This window comes from Drosophila sechellia, chromosome 3R (genome assembly GCF_004382195.2).
Source record: "Drosophila sechellia strain sech25 chromosome 3R, ASM438219v1, whole genome shotgun sequence".
NCBI classification, from domain to species: Eukaryota; Metazoa; Arthropoda; class Insecta; order Diptera; family Drosophilidae; genus Drosophila; species Drosophila sechellia.
Window position 1 is genome coordinate 12463832 of NC_045952.1, and position 19254 is coordinate 12483085.

A 19254-nucleotide genomic window follows, 5' to 3' on the forward strand; every position below is an offset into this window, starting at 1 on the left:
GCGAAAGCTATATGCAAGGCATTGCCAGTATCGAAAAAGCTCAACTCAAAGCTTCGACTACCCCACGATCAATTGATTTGGCATAGGCCTGCGAAAGCTTTCGCTCGACTTGAGTGAGATTCACTTCCGCCAGGACTCTCTATATCAACATAATTGCTTTTATTTTTATTTATTTATTTATGTTTTATTTTGACACTATAATTGCGTTTGCTTTGGTAATTTTGATTTACAACAATTTTCATAAATTTATGTCAGTGTTTCGCTCAACACTTTAACTTAACAATTAATTTAATGTTGTTTTAGATTCGGGTATTCCGTTTGTTTGAAGCTTAAAGAAATCTCTTACTAATGACAAATACATAACAAAGCTGATTGATCTTAGCGGGTAAGTACAATAGGCAACAAAAATAAATGTAAAATAAGCGACATAATATTGCAGAAAATAATACAAAATACAAATGAGCACATAACAACTTGGTAGGTAAGTACAACAAGTAATTCAACAGGTTGGCTTTCTCTAATTTGATTGTTTTTGTTTTTCTCTACATATACATACACAAACGCACACATATCCATATACACATAATTGTATACATTGTTAAATGCATTATATTGGAAATTTATTTGTTCATTTCATATACATATATTCTTTGATGGCTCCAAACAGTAAAACTCCTTGTATGTCCTGTGTCTCCGCACACAAACAGACAATATATACAAATCCATAATTGACCGATACTTAGAGACTGATCTGTTGTAGATACGTTTAAGGGTAGACTAAGGATTAATTGACTACGATTGCTAGAGATTACAAATGATCGCTTAAATCTGCCATTCTCATTTCTCTTTTCTCTGAAAGATTGAGCTGCTCTGCTTATTCATCTCGTATTTGGAAAACATTTATTAATAGACAACAAGAAGACGACGACGACGACGAGATTATGCATACGTTGAGATATTGACAAGACATATTGACAACATTATAAATTGGTTTTCTAAATTTTTCTCTGTGGGAACCTTAATTCGTTTGTAATTGAATTGGTAATTCCGTAATTAAAGCGCTCTGTGTTTACTGGGTAATTTAAAAAATGTTCCATTTATTATTTTTCCTAGGGAGCTTGTGGCGCAATTTCGTAAAAAAAATACTTTCTTATTTTTAAAACCATTTAAATAAAATTATGAAATAATATAATAAAGCTGTATTAAAATAAATTTGTAAACTCCCATTGCAAAACCTCCCTAAACTTGGGTCAAATTTATAACCTTCGATGGGAACCGAAGAACTTAAGCTACTTCGAGTGTTTTTGGTAACATTCTGGGTGTTCTTTGTGTTTTCAGTACTTAGATTCTGACATAAGCTACAAGCCATTGTTGTTAGTTAATTGTTAAGATACATACTCACTACGTGCTACGCAAACAAGGTCCTGCCTGACATGTGACGTTCTCTAGCGAATTGGCATTATTTTTGGACATTCATCGAATCGTTACCATACATTTCAGGTGGCTTCAGGCGGTGGATATGTCGGGTGGCGTGGCAGGTTTGGGGGTTAAGTGGGGGGCAGAGAGACAGCAACTGCGTTGGCTACGCTGACTTCTAATCGGCATACTTTGGACCAGCCAAAATACTTTGTTCCTCGGGGGCTGAGCAGGTTAGGATTGGCAATGGCGGTCATTACACCTGCTTGGCGGCACTGGCATTGGCACTTGAGCCACCCTGGTTGTCTGTCTTCTGACGCACAGCGGTTTCGGGCAGGAAGAGCACCACAAAGCCGCCAAAGATGCTCCAGGCGGTGAGCAGGGTCATCAAGAGGTGGCCCTCGATCTTGTTCTGAAAGACATAAGTTCAGGGTTACGGGTAATCCTTATGAGATAAGGTGATATAAACTCACCAGTAGCGACAGGTAAGGTGTGAGGATCAAGGCCAAGCCGGCGGCCACATTGCAGGCACCCACGCCCACATTGCGTATCGGCGTGGGATACAGTTCCGCCGTGTACACCGGCATTATGGTATTGCCAGCACTGATGGTGAACTTGCCCATCATCAGGAATGTGATCTTCAGCCAGAGCAGATCCGCATGCCCCTCGGTGATCGCCGCACAGCAGCAGGCGACGCCGGCACAGATCAAAGTGGCGCAAAAGAGCCACTTCTTGCCCACTTTGGTGATGATGTACATGGCCACGGCGATGGCGGGTATTTCGACTAGGCCAGCTAGCGCCTGTAGAAAAGATAGATAAAACATAACATTCAGGAGGGGATGAGGACGAGCAGGGCAAGTGGACAAGATGTCAGCTGTCGGCTGTGCGCATTAAATCAGAGCGGCATCAAAGGTGCGCCCGGCGTTGTCAAAATAAATTATGCAATAAATTAGCTGAAAACCTCGCTGTCACGCCCATTGTCGAATGCTGGACAGTGCTGAGCAAATGGCTAGGAAAATCGGACTCCAATACCAATCATCAAGTTGGCCAAAAATAGTGTGCTAAATAAACACATGTCATCTAAGTGGATAATTTAAGGTTGTTTAATGTTATTTAGCTAATAAAAATATTGATATATTTATAATACATTTAAATACTTTTACCTGTACGAAAATCTTTAAACATGTCTAGTGCGAACTGAACATCTTTAGCCCACTAATTCCATTAGCTTTTCGTTCCACACAAAAAAAAAAGAAACAAAACAAACAAACATGGATTTCGGACAACATTAGGTGCTTAGTGCTTTAAAACAATCAAATCCCGAACAAATGCCAAACATGCCGAACATTTTGTACACTCAAGGCCCGCCAGCACTGTGCTCAACATTCTGCTGGCCATCTGCCAGGTGGAAGGGGCTAAGATGGCTACGAGTGGCGCTGCGGCCGCGACAGGATTTATCTACTACATGGTGGGTGGATTGGAGGTGGGTGTGGGCCAGTAACATTATAATTCGATTGCAAGCACATTTTCACACCGTCCAGGCAGTCGGAGAACACTTGACATCGAACAGACGACAGTCTTTAGTCAGCGTCTGATGGAATTGCTGACAAATCCAATTAGGTGGCCATCAGTGGCACCGAAAATGGTGAACCTCTTGGCAGTGGCTAAATGCCTGATTGATCCTATATGTTAACAAGATTTCGGCTGAAGATTCCCATGCCGTCGCCGATGATTTGCCTAAGTGGATTTCCGTGCGCCCACTCTGCGTATACTTAATGTCTTAAGAGCAGCACAACTTACCGAATTCAAGTAGACATTGCCGCCAAAGGAGCTCATGTTAAGAATAATGCCGTAGTAGACCAGATTCATGGTGAACCAGATGCAGAAGAAGCAGATGGAGATGCGGCGCAGGTAACTGGAGCGGAACAGGTAGGTAACGTCCTGCGTACTGCTCTCCTGCGTCGGCGGCGTCAGTTGATAATCGGCGGGCAGCTGGCGTCCATTGAACTTGGCGGCCGCCTCAATAATTCGACGCACTTCATCGATTCGACCCTTGACCAGCAGCCAGCGCGGCGATTCCGGCACCACAAACCTAACGTACAGAAGCACCCAAAATTAATCAAATCAAATTTAGCGCAGGAAACATGTGCCGCGGCAATTATGCCACTCTGTTTATAGTGGGGAAACACCCACACGCTGTTTTCTCATTTATTCACATGGTCTGTGATCTATATACACATCTGTTTTCATGCCATATATTATGCTGATAGTTGACCTGCCCAAGACGATCAAAGACTTACCAAAGAAAACACAGGAAGATCCCCGGAATGCCGATGCACAGCTGTAGGCGTTGATAATCCTGGGTCAGATAGGCCAGGCCCGAGATGATCATGTAGGAGATTGGCAGTGGAAACAGGTTGTACATTCCGGCGATGGTTCTCCACTTGCCATCCACATACTCAATGGCTAGGATCAGACCGGAGTAGGTGACCGATACCGATACCAGACCAAGCAGAGCGCGAAGTGTGAGATAAAGCTCAAAGGAGCTGCATATATAGAGCCAGAGACCTAAATAAAATATACAATGCAACAATTAGACGTTATGATAATTTCTTAATGGCTTGGGAAATAAGCCAAGATGAGAGAAAAATGCTACGACACTTTGAATATCACGTATACGACTAGTTGGAAGAAAAAATCGAATGCCAGGCCAATGCTTCAAATTCAATGCTGCAGTTAAAATGTTTAAATTTGTAGTAATTTAAGGTTAGTGTGGTAATATAAAACAGTTAATTAACGCTTTGAGAAATTTCCTAGGAATCCCCAGCAGCCTCGCAATCAAAAGCAATTCCGCACACGTGCCCACCCTCGATGCCAGTCCGTCATTAGTAATGTCCTTTCGAATGCAAATTTCAATTATACATTGTGAGAGATTTAATCAACAAGGACAACAAGGCTGGCAAGAGCCAGTCAGCCACAACTGCAGCAACGACCACCTGACAGCCCGGCCCCACAAAACCCGCAGAGAGCCACTCGATGTGCTCGTGTTGACCCCCCGACATGGCCAAGTTCACAGTCAACGGAGGAGGACATCGTCAGGGCCAATGTCGGTGTGACTTCCGTATATTCAGGGGTATAAATGAGGTGGGACGAGGTGACCAGTGGTGTGTGTGTGAGTGTGCGAGGGGAATGAAATGGCCTTTAAGGCTCGAGAGACACTCACCGAATATGGTCTGCAGCACGGCCGATATGAAGAGCATTGTCTTGCGGCCAAACTTGTCCGATAAATAGCCGGAGATAATGCCACCTGTTGCCACACCCAGCAGAAAGAACATCTCGGCAACGTTCTTTAGGTGCTCCTTCTCGCAGACCAGATCCCACTGCGATGTCCAGGTGTTACCGACATTGTCGTTGGTCTCGTACTCCCATTTCTCGCAGGCCACCAACTTTTTGTCCATCTCCGCTGGTGTCTAAATCAATAGCGATATATTGCTCACATTGTTATCCTTAAGCATTTTAGCTTAGCGTCTTACCTTCCAGTCTGATGGCAGCGTGGTTTCATTGCTCACTTGACTCCAATCGATGCCCTCCCATCGCCGGCAGTTGTCGACGGAGCCACTTAAGTTCCGCCAGGTGGCCACTGGCATGTGCTGGAATTGCGCTGGGCGCTGGCACCAAAAGTCCTTGTTGGCCGCCTGGTAAATGGACGAGGATATGTGGAAGGTGTTGGGCACCTGGAAGAGCGACAGCAGCACCGTCATCAGCAACTGCCACTTGCCGTAGTGACCCATCAGGTCGCCGATCACGTCGGTCTCGTCCTCATCGTCCGCCGGATCCAGTCCGCTCACCGCCGCTGCTGGCGACTGGGGCGTCGCTGCCTGCTGTTTGGGCGGGATGGTGGGGCTGGTGGTGGGGGATTGTTTGGCGGAGTCGTGCATGATGCACAAAGGAACTGAAATCAGAAAGGTGACAATGAATTATCAAACAAAGAACTCTAGTAAGCAATATTTGACAAAGGCATGTAAAGAATCTTTAATCTTTAATCATTTAAATAAACAATATAGTTTGTTGGGTAATGAAATGAATTAAAGCTACTTCCTTTATACTAAATAATCAAATCATAAGAACTAGTTACTAATGATTTATTTCTAATTCAACCAATGATAAATAACTAGCAAAGATGCAGATTGACTTAGGGGAACATGCAAATAATCGACTTCTGCGGGCAGGGGAATTAATTTTATTGCCCGTGTCAGGAGCACACAAAGGAGCAATTAGTTAAGTGGTCAGTGACTGGCCATAAACCAACTCGGAGTCGGAGGCCAAAGCCTCTCAGAAACAGTCAAGTCCGAATGCAGTCAAGTCAAGCGGCTCTATTTCATTTATTAGGACAAGCCCCCTGCTTCCTGCGCCCTTGAAGGGTTCTGATGCCCAAGTCCCGGTCATTGGTCAACCTGCGTTCGATGGAATTCAATCACGTTGGAGGCGATTAACTACAGCAGCCTGGTCTCCGGCAAAGGCAAAAGTTGGTGCCGAGCACCGAGGATGGAGAACTGAAGCGAACCGAGCCAGCTAGCACTACAAAGTAAAAGAATAATAGCCAAGATTTAATGTAATTGCGTCGGGGTGGACGGAGGCAGGAGGAGGATGAGGATGAGGTGGAGTAGATTGCTCCTGCCATGTTCGTGTCCCTTTGCTCAGTTTGCTAGTTGAACTTCTGCCCCATCCATTCCGTTCGCATCCTTTCTCCGCTTTGCTCTGTTTGCGTTTTCTTTTGTGGCCACTGACCAGTGGGGCTTTTGTAGCGCATTGGCTTTGTCTGGGATTTGCCCGGAATGGGTCCATATATAGCAGATATAGCTGAATTGAGCCCGCGGCCCAAGTAGCCGAAGGTAACAATGCCCAAAAGTAGGCAGCAGGCGGGCAAAGTTTTCGTCTCGAATTAGCCGACTTAAATGTTTAATTCCGTTCAGTTGATTTATCTGCGGGGTATTAGTAAGCCAAATTAAGCAAGCACGCAGCGAAAACGATTTAGTTTGAAAGGATTTGGAATTATTCAGTAAGTTTGTAGAAGACTAACTCTAGTATATGTCACGAATTAGTAGGATTTTCTCAACCCAGTTTAGTATGTGTTTAGTTAAAGCACTGAATGCATTTAATTCTCAATCTATTAAAAGGTAATAGTTAAAGGGGTTACTAAGTCTTTTCTTTAAATCTGAAGTAATTAAATGTGCTTAAAATCATAGCGTTATATCATAGCGTTTAAAACTATGCACAATATCAAATCTCTCCTTTCACATGACTTGTCAACAGCAAGGATATCACTATGTGTCCCCATGAATCAAGTTCCCGCGCATATCAATCAACGGAGCCAACATTTATGGCACAATTCCCGGGAGCCGTTAGTTAAATTTGCAAATGCCCAGGCGGCGGGGGGCGTGTCCAAACCCCCGGAAGAAATATTCCATTTAGGAGGGGACTTAGCATATGTGGCCAGTGGCCACCACACCGCATCACAGTGGCTGCAGCAGCAGCAGCAGTGGTTGTGGCAGTAAAATTCACGCCATACGCCGCACGTGATAAGCAGTTGAGCGCACATTTTCACGCACTTGTAAACAGGAATAAGCGAAGCGTGTCCGCGAAAAGCCGCGGGCTGGAGCGACCGACCACCCAGCCCATCCTATGCTGCCTGGCAGGATAATTAATTATCAATTTTATGGGCCACCCCCTCTTGGCCAGCTGCAGTTCGCAGTTGGCTCCAGCTTTTGGGCCAGCGGAGTTACTGGGCGGCTGCTGTCGCAGATGCAAGTGCCACTGGTGTCCGCCGAAGGTCGTCGCGACGTCGCCATGTCGTGTGGGCATAACGGCTCAATTTCAATGCTATAAACTACGTCGTCGTCGCCGTTTACCTTCAACTCGCGGCGCACATGGCGTATGTGCAATATCGTGGCACGCTGAAAATAACGCTAATTGCATTCAGCAGCTGTTGTCGCTCTGGTCACACCCCAGTTGTCCATTCGGGCCCCTATTCCTGCCCAGCTCCCCATTCGCTGGCACTTGCTGGTATGACACACAAATCGACAGGTTCCTGGTTTGTGGGATTAAATCAATTTAATAAACAATTGAAAGCTGTCGAAGATGGATTAGTCCTATAATTCGTCTCTGCACAGGCATTAATTGAAAATAATTGGCGCGCGGATTTAATTGGCTCAACTAGATAATTCGAAAAGTAACTTAAATAATGTATATATTTCATAATCCATTCATAAAGTAAAACATTTTATTGAAGTTAAGTGTGTACTTTCTAAAAGTGATAAGCTTTTCAATTTATTGAATTTGCGTTCTGATGTGCACATTAATATTAATCGGATTTATATACATTCCAACGTTAGATAAATGAATGTACCACTCTATCAATTGCATAGTTAACCGACAGCTAGCCGTAATATGAGAAACTGGTTCAAATCGCTCTTTCCTTTTTTGTATGCATATCAGGGCCCATTGTACTGCCAAAGATAGTACTATCTATATGGACAGTTTCACACCCCATGCAAATCAAACGGCAATGGCCCATGTCAAATTGGTAATTACGTTTACATTGCAGCCATAAATAACAAATTATAATGCCATGCACGATCATAAAAGTGCACACACATCCCGCTCCCACTGGTGGTGTCCACATATCTGCGGGTTCCCAGGGACCTGGCAAAGCTCCGGAGGCGGATGCGTCTGGGCGCGATCTCTTGACACGCTCCACCAGCGCCAGGGCGCCTCAATTGAACACGATCCACACAAGCTCCTCTAATAATGATTTGTTTCAATTGAAAAGTCAATGCCAGAGCTCTCTCCCACTGGCCATTAATAATTTGCTTAGCTTCCATTCGTGGTTAATTAAAAAAAAAGCGACCAAATGCGGCGCTAAAGACAATTGACAACGGGTGAAAAAGAGTGCGCGTCTGTCTTGCTACTCATATTTGCATAAAAATGCGAAAAATTACTACCGCTGGTTGTAAAATATTAATGAATAACAAATTTAATTAGCCGAAAGTGTGCGTGGGAGCCAAATTTCCATAGCATTAATGGCGTTTTGTATTTCATACAGATAATGAAAACTTTTTTTTTTCGTATTTCCGTCTATTAACATTAAAACTGACTAAAGGAAAATCCGAAAAGTTTTAATTAAGTTTATATTTAAGTATAATTTGTTAAAGATATATATATATGATTATTGATATATAATAGAATATATAATGAAAGTCCAGATATTTATATACCTTTCCTTTACATTTAACTAACTGCTCCCGTTCATCTGAATTTTTGCGGCACTTTTAGTAGCACAATGACAAATTGAGGGGGCTTTCCCCAGGCAATTACGACCAGCCGAGTGTAGATAATCAGAAATGCGAAAGAATCTCATAAGCGTCATAGTCACAAAAGCCGAAATGTGCTAAATATTTCTAATACAAAGGCAAGCGTTTAGCTCGGGGAAGCGAAGAGGTGGGGTGGGGCGGCTTTTGGGTGGGTGGCTACTGGCAGGAGAGGCAGACAAATTGCCGCTGTAATTAGCCGTCATGCATATAAAAGTGCATTCACTTTCATGCCATGATAGAAAAGAGAATTGAGAGTGCCGAGGGGCGGAATGGGATGGGATGAGATGGTATGGGCTTGGGTTCGTTTGGGCTGGTGATGATGATGATAATGATGACGACTGCATCTGCATTTGTGCAAGCATGGCTCGGTGACGTTGCCAGCTAATTTGCACATTTATAGGATTTGATTTGTTTATTATGCATTCACCGCCGCTGGGGGAGCGACGGGGTGGCGAGCGAATGCTCTGCCAAGTGGGTAATAGTAATCTTCAGACACTTGCACGCAGCAACGAGCTGCGCTTCCGTTTCTCCGACAAGTGCCCTCGGTGCGGATGAGCGATGACGATGGCGGATGGCGGCTAGGGGTTGCAGGAGCGAGACGACATACCGCCGGATGACGGCTCGTCATCGTATAGCATTGGCCAGCCTCACTTCATCACTTGTCAGACTAATTGCAACTGCTTGGCAGCCGCTTTCGGATAAGTAACAGCATCGCTGCACCACGGGGCGTATGCGCAACGTCTAGCGAATTGCATTTAATTCCGCCGGCTGCTGGCTGCTAGTTGCCTGTGGCGATAGTAAATAATGGCAATTCAAATTCGATTTGCGCCCGCACAACGCACCATTTTCAGTATAAACAATTCAACTTTAACTTTCTATATCGCCGATTTGCGCACGAACGTGCTCGAAACGACCGATAATGGGTCGATCTTTTGGTTGGTGAAATTTACGACCCCACGCCTGGCCATTAACACAATTGATTTTGGCACTGGGTAAACAAATTCAAAAACGAATCCATAAACAACACGAATCCGATCCGGCCGCTTGAGCCAGAAAACTAATGCGACTAATTCCGAAGTAAATCCGCCAATAAACGAATTTACTCCCAAACCTTGCGTTTTACGGCCATTTTTCCGGTGAAAAACAAATGCAAAGAAAATATACGAATCGGCTTCGTCCAAAGAAAACTCTTACCGTCATTAAAAGGCGAATTTCAGGCATCATAAATTTTGAGAAAAACAAGTCTAGCGAAATATTCATAACATATTTTAGATACTTTTTCTTTAACATGTGTAAAACATTGTTTGAATATTAAATTCCTTTTTTAAACCATTTAATTATCTCTTCTCAATTTATGATGTATCATTTGAATACCATTATCAAATTCTTACATAATTTTGTCAATTGACTGCAAATTCACCTCATGTTTGGCAAATGAAGTCAAGTCCTGGCAATAAAAAGGAGCATATGTCAGCATTTTTCATATCAATGCGAGAACACATTTGCAACTTTATAAGCCCAGCCAAAGCCACAAAACCCTCGAACACATTTGATTGCCACAAATTGAAGGCAGCTTGACAATTTTGTGTGATCGGATTTCGTAAAATGGCACATTTTCGCAAATTTTCAAATGCCAAAATCATTACAATGAAGTGTGCCACCCTTCGCACAAACCCAACCACGAACAAGGATCAAATCAATTCGAATCAATTGAAAAGGCAGCCACAAAGTATTTGAAAGTTTTTATGAGGTGGGCGTTATGTTGGCACATGTGTGCGTGTGTGTGTCTGTTTGTCGATATATTATGCAAATTTCCGCTACCTTTGGGTGCCTCCAACCCACCTCCATCACTTCATCGCACTCGCAACAAATTCATCTCAAAACCGTTCATCTGCGGATATCTTTTATTTAGCAAGAATTGCGAGTGGGGCATTTGGGGAGGTATATACCTATAGGTTGGTGGAAACATTGCAATATGGCAATTCCGTTTTGTTTTCGTTCACTTTTGAAGGGTCCTTACTGGCTTCCTTCCGCTTGCCGCCTACCGTGCAGCTGCTGCTGGTATGTCCTGCCCAGTTCAGCTCAGTTCAGTTTGGTTTGGTTTGGCTCGGTTCGGTTCAGTTGAGTCCGGCCCTGACTGCATTTAGCTGTAAACAAAGTCAGAGATGCGATGCACAGGATACAACCGGACTCGCAGCCGGAATCGGTCCACTGTTGTAGTGCAACACAAAAGAATATAGGTCATCAGCCATGGGCGAAATTGAGCTAACAAAAGGTATATGGGTACTCCATTTAAAATTAAGATGCTTTCAGTCAATAATGTTTAGTTAAACAAATATATGCTTTACTAGTTGGAAATGGTTTCCGAGAAAGCTCTTTAGACGATAAGAGGAATGCCCATCCCACCGAGAAATATCCAAGTGGTCAAACATTTAACCACTGTCAATCAAAGATCCACTCTCGCATAGGGTATTTCCAATTTCGTTGGCCATATTTGGTATTTGGATTCATATTTGGTATCTGTTTAGCTAGACTCCTAATGTAAATCCGTATGGATGTCTAAGTGAGTGCCCGCTGCTGATCCATTGTTGTCAACATGAATTCACAATTCTATTTCCATTTGGTCTTGTCGGTGGCTGGTGATGGGCATATAGATGGGTCTTTGCCCATGCTCCGCGACTCGTGTCTTGTTAATCGAATAGCAAATCGTTTGGCAATTTCAAATTTTGCCAGCTAAGCAGCCATCTGCCTGCCCCTCGCCAGCCCCACTCCTCTATTGTGGGGTCGCGCGCCTTTTTGATTAGAATTTCCATTTCAAAGTGCGCACTGATTTGCTACTTTTATGCGCTTCCAATCAGTGGCAAGTCGAGAGTCAAAGCATCCGCCATTAGCATAATCTTACGGCAAGGAGTGGGTGGGCCAGGCGCCAGGTGATTGCCAGCTATGTTTGTTTGCCTGCCCCCCACCCACCACCACCGTTGACCTCCGCCCCTGCGAATCATTGGCGTGCATTGTCAGGATTCCCATGCCCATTGGAATATGCTTGTGAGCTACTCAATATGTTCAATGCCGGGTTATGTGTCTCGGGGACTCAGCCATGTGGAGTTTTCAATTTCATTTTCATGAGAACTCTTGGCTCCTTAGACATTTTCCTTGACTAAACTTAAGTCCTCGATGGAATGTAAAAGCATTCTATATTTGTTTGCGTAAGCCAGACAAACGGCTTACAATGGCATATTTTAGAAGTTCTCATGAAAATATATATCATTTTTATATTGAAAATTAATAACAGTTGTTTTTTAAAGGCAATATGAACCAACGCATTTTATGGAATCATAAAAGTTGCCATTATACATGCTAGTGGATATGAGCTGGCTACTTTTAAAGACTATTTCCGTTTATGTCATTTATGGTTACCATTTACGGGAAAATCCTCGAGGCAAATTCGGATCCTTGGAGTGGAATGAGCAGATTCTGCCCGAGGGCCTAAAGCTGCCTTCAACAATCTGTCAGGATAAAGTCATTGTCGTTGTCATTGTTGTTATCCTGCTGTTGTTCTTCTTGTTGTTGCTGTTGTTGTTGCAAGAGCCAAACAAATAGACTCGGGCGGCGAAAAAAAAAACAAAGTCATACACACACACAAACGCAGAGCAAGAAAGCAAGGAAAAAAAGGCGCACAAATAAACAAACATAGGAGAGCAAAGCAAATGTCGCTGGCGGCACGTCCGCGAGCAAGGATGCCAGGACATATATTCACACATCCCCCACCGATTTCTGCACTGTGTCCTGCCGCGTTGCAACGTCGCCAGGCGTCCTGTGTGCGTAATGAGCTTACCTTATGGATAGACAAAACAAGTTGCTGCGGGCGTTGCTGCTGCTCTGCTGCTGCTGCTGGTGTCGCAGGTTCGGGCGCAGCCAATCCTGCAGCACGCGTCCTGCTGCACAATTGGCAGGGCTGATGGCGACTTCCTAGCCCGTTTCCTGCGGCTGGCTCTTTTTGTTTTGATGGTGTGTGTCTGCCTGTCTTGGCGCGGAAATCCGTCGCACGCTCGTCGTTTTTTTTATTTTCTTTTTTCTTTTTATTTTTTCTCACTTTTGGAATAAATTTACGGCTAGAGGCGCACTAAACGGAAACTGACACGTAAAATGCTGTCTGATTTTACGAGCGTCTACGGCCCTACGGTCTCTACGGAATATGCAATACACGTGGTCAGGTGGGGGTGCAGAGCACTTGCTTCGCTATTTATTCGATGCATTTCGGGGATTACTCATACGCAGCGTGGTACGCGGGGCATGGAAATTGATTCGCGCGCGCGTTTTCCGCCCGCTGAAGCAACAGCAATTTGCAATTTGAACAACCGTAAATAAGTGGCGAAGAGCAGCGGCACTCTAGTAAATAATAACCCGATATTATAATAACAATAATAGGTTGATATTATGAAATTTCAAGCGAGTCTGTGTGGGCTGCCGCTACCCGCTCGCATTATTTATGGGTTGTCCAAACATTGCCTGGCGGAATTGTCTTTGGGCGGAATCATGAGTCCTATGTGTTAGCACATCTCAACAACGGAACCCAGTATATATAGCATGATTGTTGCCACTCGCATTTGTTGCTGTTGCTGTTGCTGTGGCTCTTGTTTTATTTATTTAATTTTATACTATGCGCACTCACGCACCCACACCACGGATACCGCACTCGTACCGCTTGTCTTTTGGCTGCTGGCGGCAACAACAACGCGTCCTGCTCTTGATTCGCACTATTTGCTAGGCGCTGATGCTGAAAATGCGATTCGACTGGCGACGGCAAAGGGCGGCTGTTGCGGCGTTCAAGTTCATCACACAACGACTGACCAAGAGCAACTGAGCGCTCGTCTCCAAAGCGAAGAACTTTTATAACCTTCTCCCCACCGCCCCCAACGAACTGCGACGCCGGCAGCGACGTTGGCAGATTCGATGCTCGGATGCTGCCAGCTTGGACCATTCTCTTAACACGCTCTTCTGCGCTCTTTGGCTCTCGACTCGCGTGGCGCGCAAAACTGTTGCTGTTGTTATTTAATCGCCGGCAACGCTTCACTCGGCATTACTGCCATACACTACGCACCAAAAGGGGACTCCCCGTCATATCGAAGCTCACGGGGAAAAGTAAAACAATAATTCATTTTTAAATGAAATCATAATGGACTTCTTACTATTAAATATTGTTGCAAATAAAATGAATTCGTACCTAAAATGTTATACCTATTCAAATAAAATTATAGGTTGAAATAGTGTGAACGTATTACAGTATTTCCATAAGATAGAATGAATGGTTCTTTTATGATATGAAGAAGATAAAACTATCTAACAAAATAAGAGTGTTCATCTTTCGACATCAACAAAGCACTGCTGCCGCCCTCCTCTTGCACTTCCGCCTGAGGTGTAATGATATAAATCAATTGATGAAAAATGAATGACTGTAGCTATATCCGATGTGTGAAGTGCAGTTTGACCGACAACAGGAACAGCGGACGGCGGCGGAGATCGGCGGCAAATCGGCGGAGCGTGCCGAAAGATCGCCCGCCAACCGGCGATCAGCGGGTGTTTGGGCCTAATGTATCTAGCCGTCCAATTTGCCTGATAGATCACATCAAATATGATTCTGACAATTTGTTGACACTTCTCTGTGTAGTTTGTGGGTGCCTTTGTATTGTTTCTCGTATTTATTTTGGGGTAGTTAGTTGACGATGATTGTTTAATGGCAATGTACTATGATGCCTGGTGGTCGTTCATGGCGTTATGATTCTCATATTGACAACGATCTCCCCAATCCCCCCAATCCCTCGTTTTTCTTTCGGCAATGCCCGAATTTTGTTGTCGACGGAATTCGGCTGCTTTACGATTGATTTATGACTGCGGGGTCTGTGGGGTCTGCGCTTGTTTATTGTTCTTTCGTCTCATTACGCGAAAATTTGTTATTTATTTGCTTAGAATAGAACGAACAAAGACATAGTTGCAAAGGCATTCCCGCTTCCGTCAAAGATAACAAACAAGAATCGTTGTTCGGTGGCTAAATTGTTGCTAATTGAATGTCATAAATGGGTGCTAATTGTGAAGTCAAGCTAGAAGTCTAAATTACTATTGAGCTGTTAACTTTATTAAATATTTTCAAAGTGTTATCAGCTTAAGAGTAGAAAATATTTGTTTTCTGAAGGGTAAGAATATGATTCATTTTAAATATAATTCGACGAAAATGAAATCATGATTCATTCATCCTGTTGGTTTCCCTCATTCGTCTCAATGTTCTCAAAGAAAATGTAATAAATTTCTCATCGCAGTCTGTCAATTGGGAATTTTGAGTGATTAGACTCGTTAAAATTAGGTCACAAAATATAAGAAGTGTTGATAGAAAAAGTCGTATATGATGATCGATTGGATGTTTATTAATTTATTTATTTATATTGTAAAGCACTTTCAATAACTTGTTGCAAATATATCATTTATATTATTAGCCCTAATTTTAGTAAAAAATTTGAGTTCCCATGAGTTTAAGTTATAATAAATGCATTCGCATTGTTCATTTTTAAACTTTTTATCACTTGTTATACTTATTATATAACCTTTCCATTCGCAACTTCCCACCCTTATTAAACATTCATTCACAGCTGCAAAAATCAAAGGGGGCAAAATTATCGCATGCGATATTTCGACTTGCCTGCGAGAAACAGTATTTCCTAATCAATTTAAAACGCTCATACAATAAATGTGCCTATTCGCTGTTGTTTTGGTTTGGTTTATTGCTTTTCCAGCGGGAGGCAAATGGAAAATCAAACAACACCGAGCTTTTATCAATGAACCGAACAGAAATGGGGTGGGGTGTTTCAATAAGGGAGGGGCTCGACTTGATTTGGCTGACAGTCGGTTTCAGTTTCAATTTCAGTCGAGAGTTTTGTTTGCTTTGATTTATACTAATATTCTAATTGGATTGGCGCTACACGTTTTCCATAAATTAAGTGGCATACAAATAATTCGCATTCACATTCGATCGGTGGGGATAACAAAGCCAAGTACGCAGTATAGTATAGCACCCAAAAACCCCTGCCTGCCCCTTACCCGCGAACAACTCCTTCTGTATTGCAACGTGCAAGTGTCACTGATTTATGGCCAAGTGCGAGTAAGTGTGCTGTGCCAGTTAGCTTGTTTTGACCAAGTTAACTGGTTTAATGGCCCAATGGGGAGCAGTGGTGGCATACTCACTTGTCCCGCTCCTGCTCCGCTGACTCCGTTCCTGCGGCGCCAGCAGCGGCAGCTCCAGTTCCATTGACGGGCTGTCGTGGGTTAAGCTCTTGCGTTTGGCCATCGTTTTTGCCCGTCGTTTTGTTTATACTTCTAATATTGCCCCTTGATTAATGATCATATACTAATTATCGAGATACGCGAATTGGCAAGGCCAGTTTTGATTTCGAATTCTATTTCTAGTTCGGTTTCTGCACACACTCGCTTTACGACTTGGCGCCTTCTTTCCGCTCTTATCACGCTCGTGCGGCACTTATCAAGCCGGCATTGGCTGGGTTCCGCTGTTGACTGACTGGCCAGCTGGGCATGGGCAGCTAGGGCGCTCGGAATAGGAGCTATTCACTCCGTTGCCCCACATAAATCACGTTCCAATTAACCGAAATTGGCCAGACGTGTTGGCATTCGGTGGCATTACTACTGTCCAAGTAGTTCCACAACAATGGCTCAATGGGATCCCCGATAAAAGTCGGGATGATCCAGGCACTACGGGATTGCTATTGCCTCTTGGCGCGACGTGTGAACTGAACGGCGAACGGTGGCTAACTGACTGACCGACTATGGGCTGGCTGGTCAGCGAAGCCCCCAGAGTCTGAAGCGATTGGCATCGCCTTCGGCTGGGGCTACCGAAATTCACGATTCAACGGAAACATTCCGCCGCAGAAGAGGGTACTGTATGATTTTTCATATGCTTGCAGCACGCCAGAACGAAAGCTGGCTAAATGCCTGGGTAATTAACACCACATCAGAAATTCTTTAAAAAAATTTTTCAATCGCTATGGCCTAGGGTGTTTTGTATGATCCAACCATTTAAGAAACATAACCGTTAGCTTAAGCGGTTGTTCCTTTTCTTCCATTTAAAAGTCCTCTTTACACAACTTTAAAGCTCCCCCAAAATAATATAAAATGTATACAAAAATAGGAACAAAATATATTTAAAAATATAATAAATTGTGATATTTAAAACAAAATATTTTAGGAATTTGAAAATTAAGTTTCAAAGAATAATCATGTTTTTTATTATACTCATTTATTTAATAAGTAAGTAAGTAAGAGTATTTAAACTTCGCCTGCTCCCCAACTGCATGTCGTTTGCTTGTGTATTTTTTTTTTTGCACGGCTTGTTTGTTTTGGTTTTGTTTTACAATTTACAGCAAAAAGAACAGCAGCAAGTTCGTTTATTTGGGGGTTCATTAAAATGTATTTAAACGTTCATTGATTACTAGTTTCGAACCGAAAGCTCAATTGTTTGCTCATTGAGAAGTGATGTGAAGTGCGCGGGCGACAGCTGAATGTCATCCCCGTCTGAATCTGTAAGCCTCATTGAACCGGTCATCAATATGTTTCTGTGATTTCAGTTGCTCGTGATGATTTCGATTTGACAGGCTTTTATCGCGAAATATGCAAATTTCAAATAAGAGCGCTGAAGTTTGGCAAAACCGAGGACATGTTAAATAACCTAAATCCAAGATATTTTATGAAATATTTGCTTGAATTATGGCACTTTTGATGAGTATTTTTTTCTTCATTTTATTTGCTTAGCCAAGGAAATGTGAAGCAGAGTAGATTTTCATTATATTTAAACTTTTGGATTTGCATGCCAGGATATCATCGAGTATCCTGCATGAAAAAGCTTAAGCGCAGGAAGACAGTTTCCCAACCAATTTTCCTTGTCAAGCTCCCACGTGAAGCTTTCCAGTTTTCCCGACATAACTCACCTCAACTTAAAACGCCAGGAATGTTTGCTTTTCCCAGGATATTCTGGCGCGGCGAATCGAAGCGCATGAAATGGCAGGGACTTAGCACGCATTAAACAACATCAAAATAAACAAACAATTTCGCAGACAATTGCTTCGAGGCAGTTTGAAGCAGCCGCAGCGAATTGCGGTAGAAGGTCGGGGCGAAATTCGGAGTGGGGTGGGATTATCCTTGCGGAAGAGTGCTCGGTGCTTGGGTCGTGTGCCGCCACAGAGATTCACAGAATGGATTTGCTCTGGTTTGGATGCAAGGCGCTAATCGATATGTACCAGACAAGGGTCCTTCGTCCTGTCAGCCACTTCAACGGGGATGGTCTGCGGTTGATGGTTGCGTTTGCAACTCCTTGACACCAGCAATCTGTTTTCTTTATTTGGCCAGTGTGTGAGAACCATTTGATTCAATTATGCCGACTGACTGATCCTAGATAATCGGTTGGTTGTTCGCAAAAAAAAAACCTAGTTAGAATATTTTAAGTTAGGAAAGTACAAGGACTGATTAGAAAGGTACATTAATATAAACTTTGATTTAAACATTAATAACAACATCAGCAGTGCGTGCAGATAAGAAACTAATTTAGTTTTAATCAGTTTGATTAGATGATAATTGTATCTGATTGTAAATCAACAAGTTTTAGAGATTAGTTTTATATTACTATTTTAAGAAATTATTTTAACACATAGTCAAAGTTCTAAGTCCAGTCTTAACGCATAGGTCCAAATACTCAAGCATATTATATCATATTCCCACAACCTTCCCATTCAAATTACCTTAACCCTAACTTACGTTTATAACCCTCAGTTAAATTGGCATGTTCCATACGGCTTAGACCTAAGGAACATTTCAAGTAATACTCTTATATGCAAATCAAATGGATTTAGGATATTCATTCTATTTATTTTTGGTTTTCCCACAGTTCGTGATTTTCACTTCCTTGGGTGCACTCGTTTGAAATGCGATAATTTAATTGTGGTGCGATGACAAGTCCACCTCAGTGGGTTATGGGTTAGGGTTAGGATTAGGGGAAGTACCGGCCTAAAGGGCGGCTTTCCTGCGGCAATTGCAAAAGTTAAATTAACAATCGTGTTTACATTGGTTGGTAACAAGATTTCACTTAAGGACGTCAGCTTTGTTCACGGCACCACAATTCTATCTCCACCTCAATCGGTCTGAGCTCGAATTCTGTACAGGATTCGGGCACTTACCCTCCATCAAAACTTATTACTGTCATCAGAGTCCGGTGTTCTGGGTGCGAGGGGTGTGCGAAGTGTGCGCCGACGCGTGCGACAAGCAAATTTGTCTGGTAATGAAAAGGTTTGCGCATCCGCATCCCTGACATATGCCCAGTCCTTTTGTTCAGGGGATCGGTCTGCTCGGGATTTTCGCGCCTCGGGTTAGGGCACGCGACCAGGTCGCCCGACTGGGCGGGAATTCTCCACTTTGA

The 19254-nt window shown here is 43.3% G+C and overlaps 1 protein-coding gene across 5 annotated transcripts; it reads right to left on the reverse strand.

The window, feature by feature from the left end:
- Nucleotides 1–172: 172 nt before the first annotated feature.
- On the reverse strand, nucleotides 173–16578 carry LOC6606156 (organic cation transporter protein). 5 transcript variants are annotated; one of them, XM_032721137.1, is made up of 8 exons: nucleotides 13489–13649; nucleotides 12622–12909; nucleotides 4950–5368; nucleotides 4640–4886; nucleotides 3717–3984; nucleotides 3217–3508; nucleotides 1890–2216; nucleotides 173–1828 (listed from the first exon to the last, which is right to left on the reverse strand). In XM_032721137.1, exons 3-8 carry the CDS (start codon nucleotides 5352–5354, stop codon nucleotides 1673–1675), a joined length of 1695 nt encoding a protein of 564 aa, XP_032577028.1. In that variant the 5' UTR covers nucleotides 5355–5368; nucleotides 12622–12909; nucleotides 13489–13649; the 3' UTR covers nucleotides 173–1672. The 5 variants fall into 5 exon arrangements, with proteins under 5 accessions (XP_032577028.1, XP_032577024.1, XP_032577027.1 ...); XM_032721133.1 differs by having other exon boundaries at nucleotides 12622–12972; XM_032721136.1 differs by having other exon boundaries at nucleotides 12622–12972; nucleotides 13463–13649.
- Nucleotides 16579–19254: the final 2676 nt, after the last annotated feature.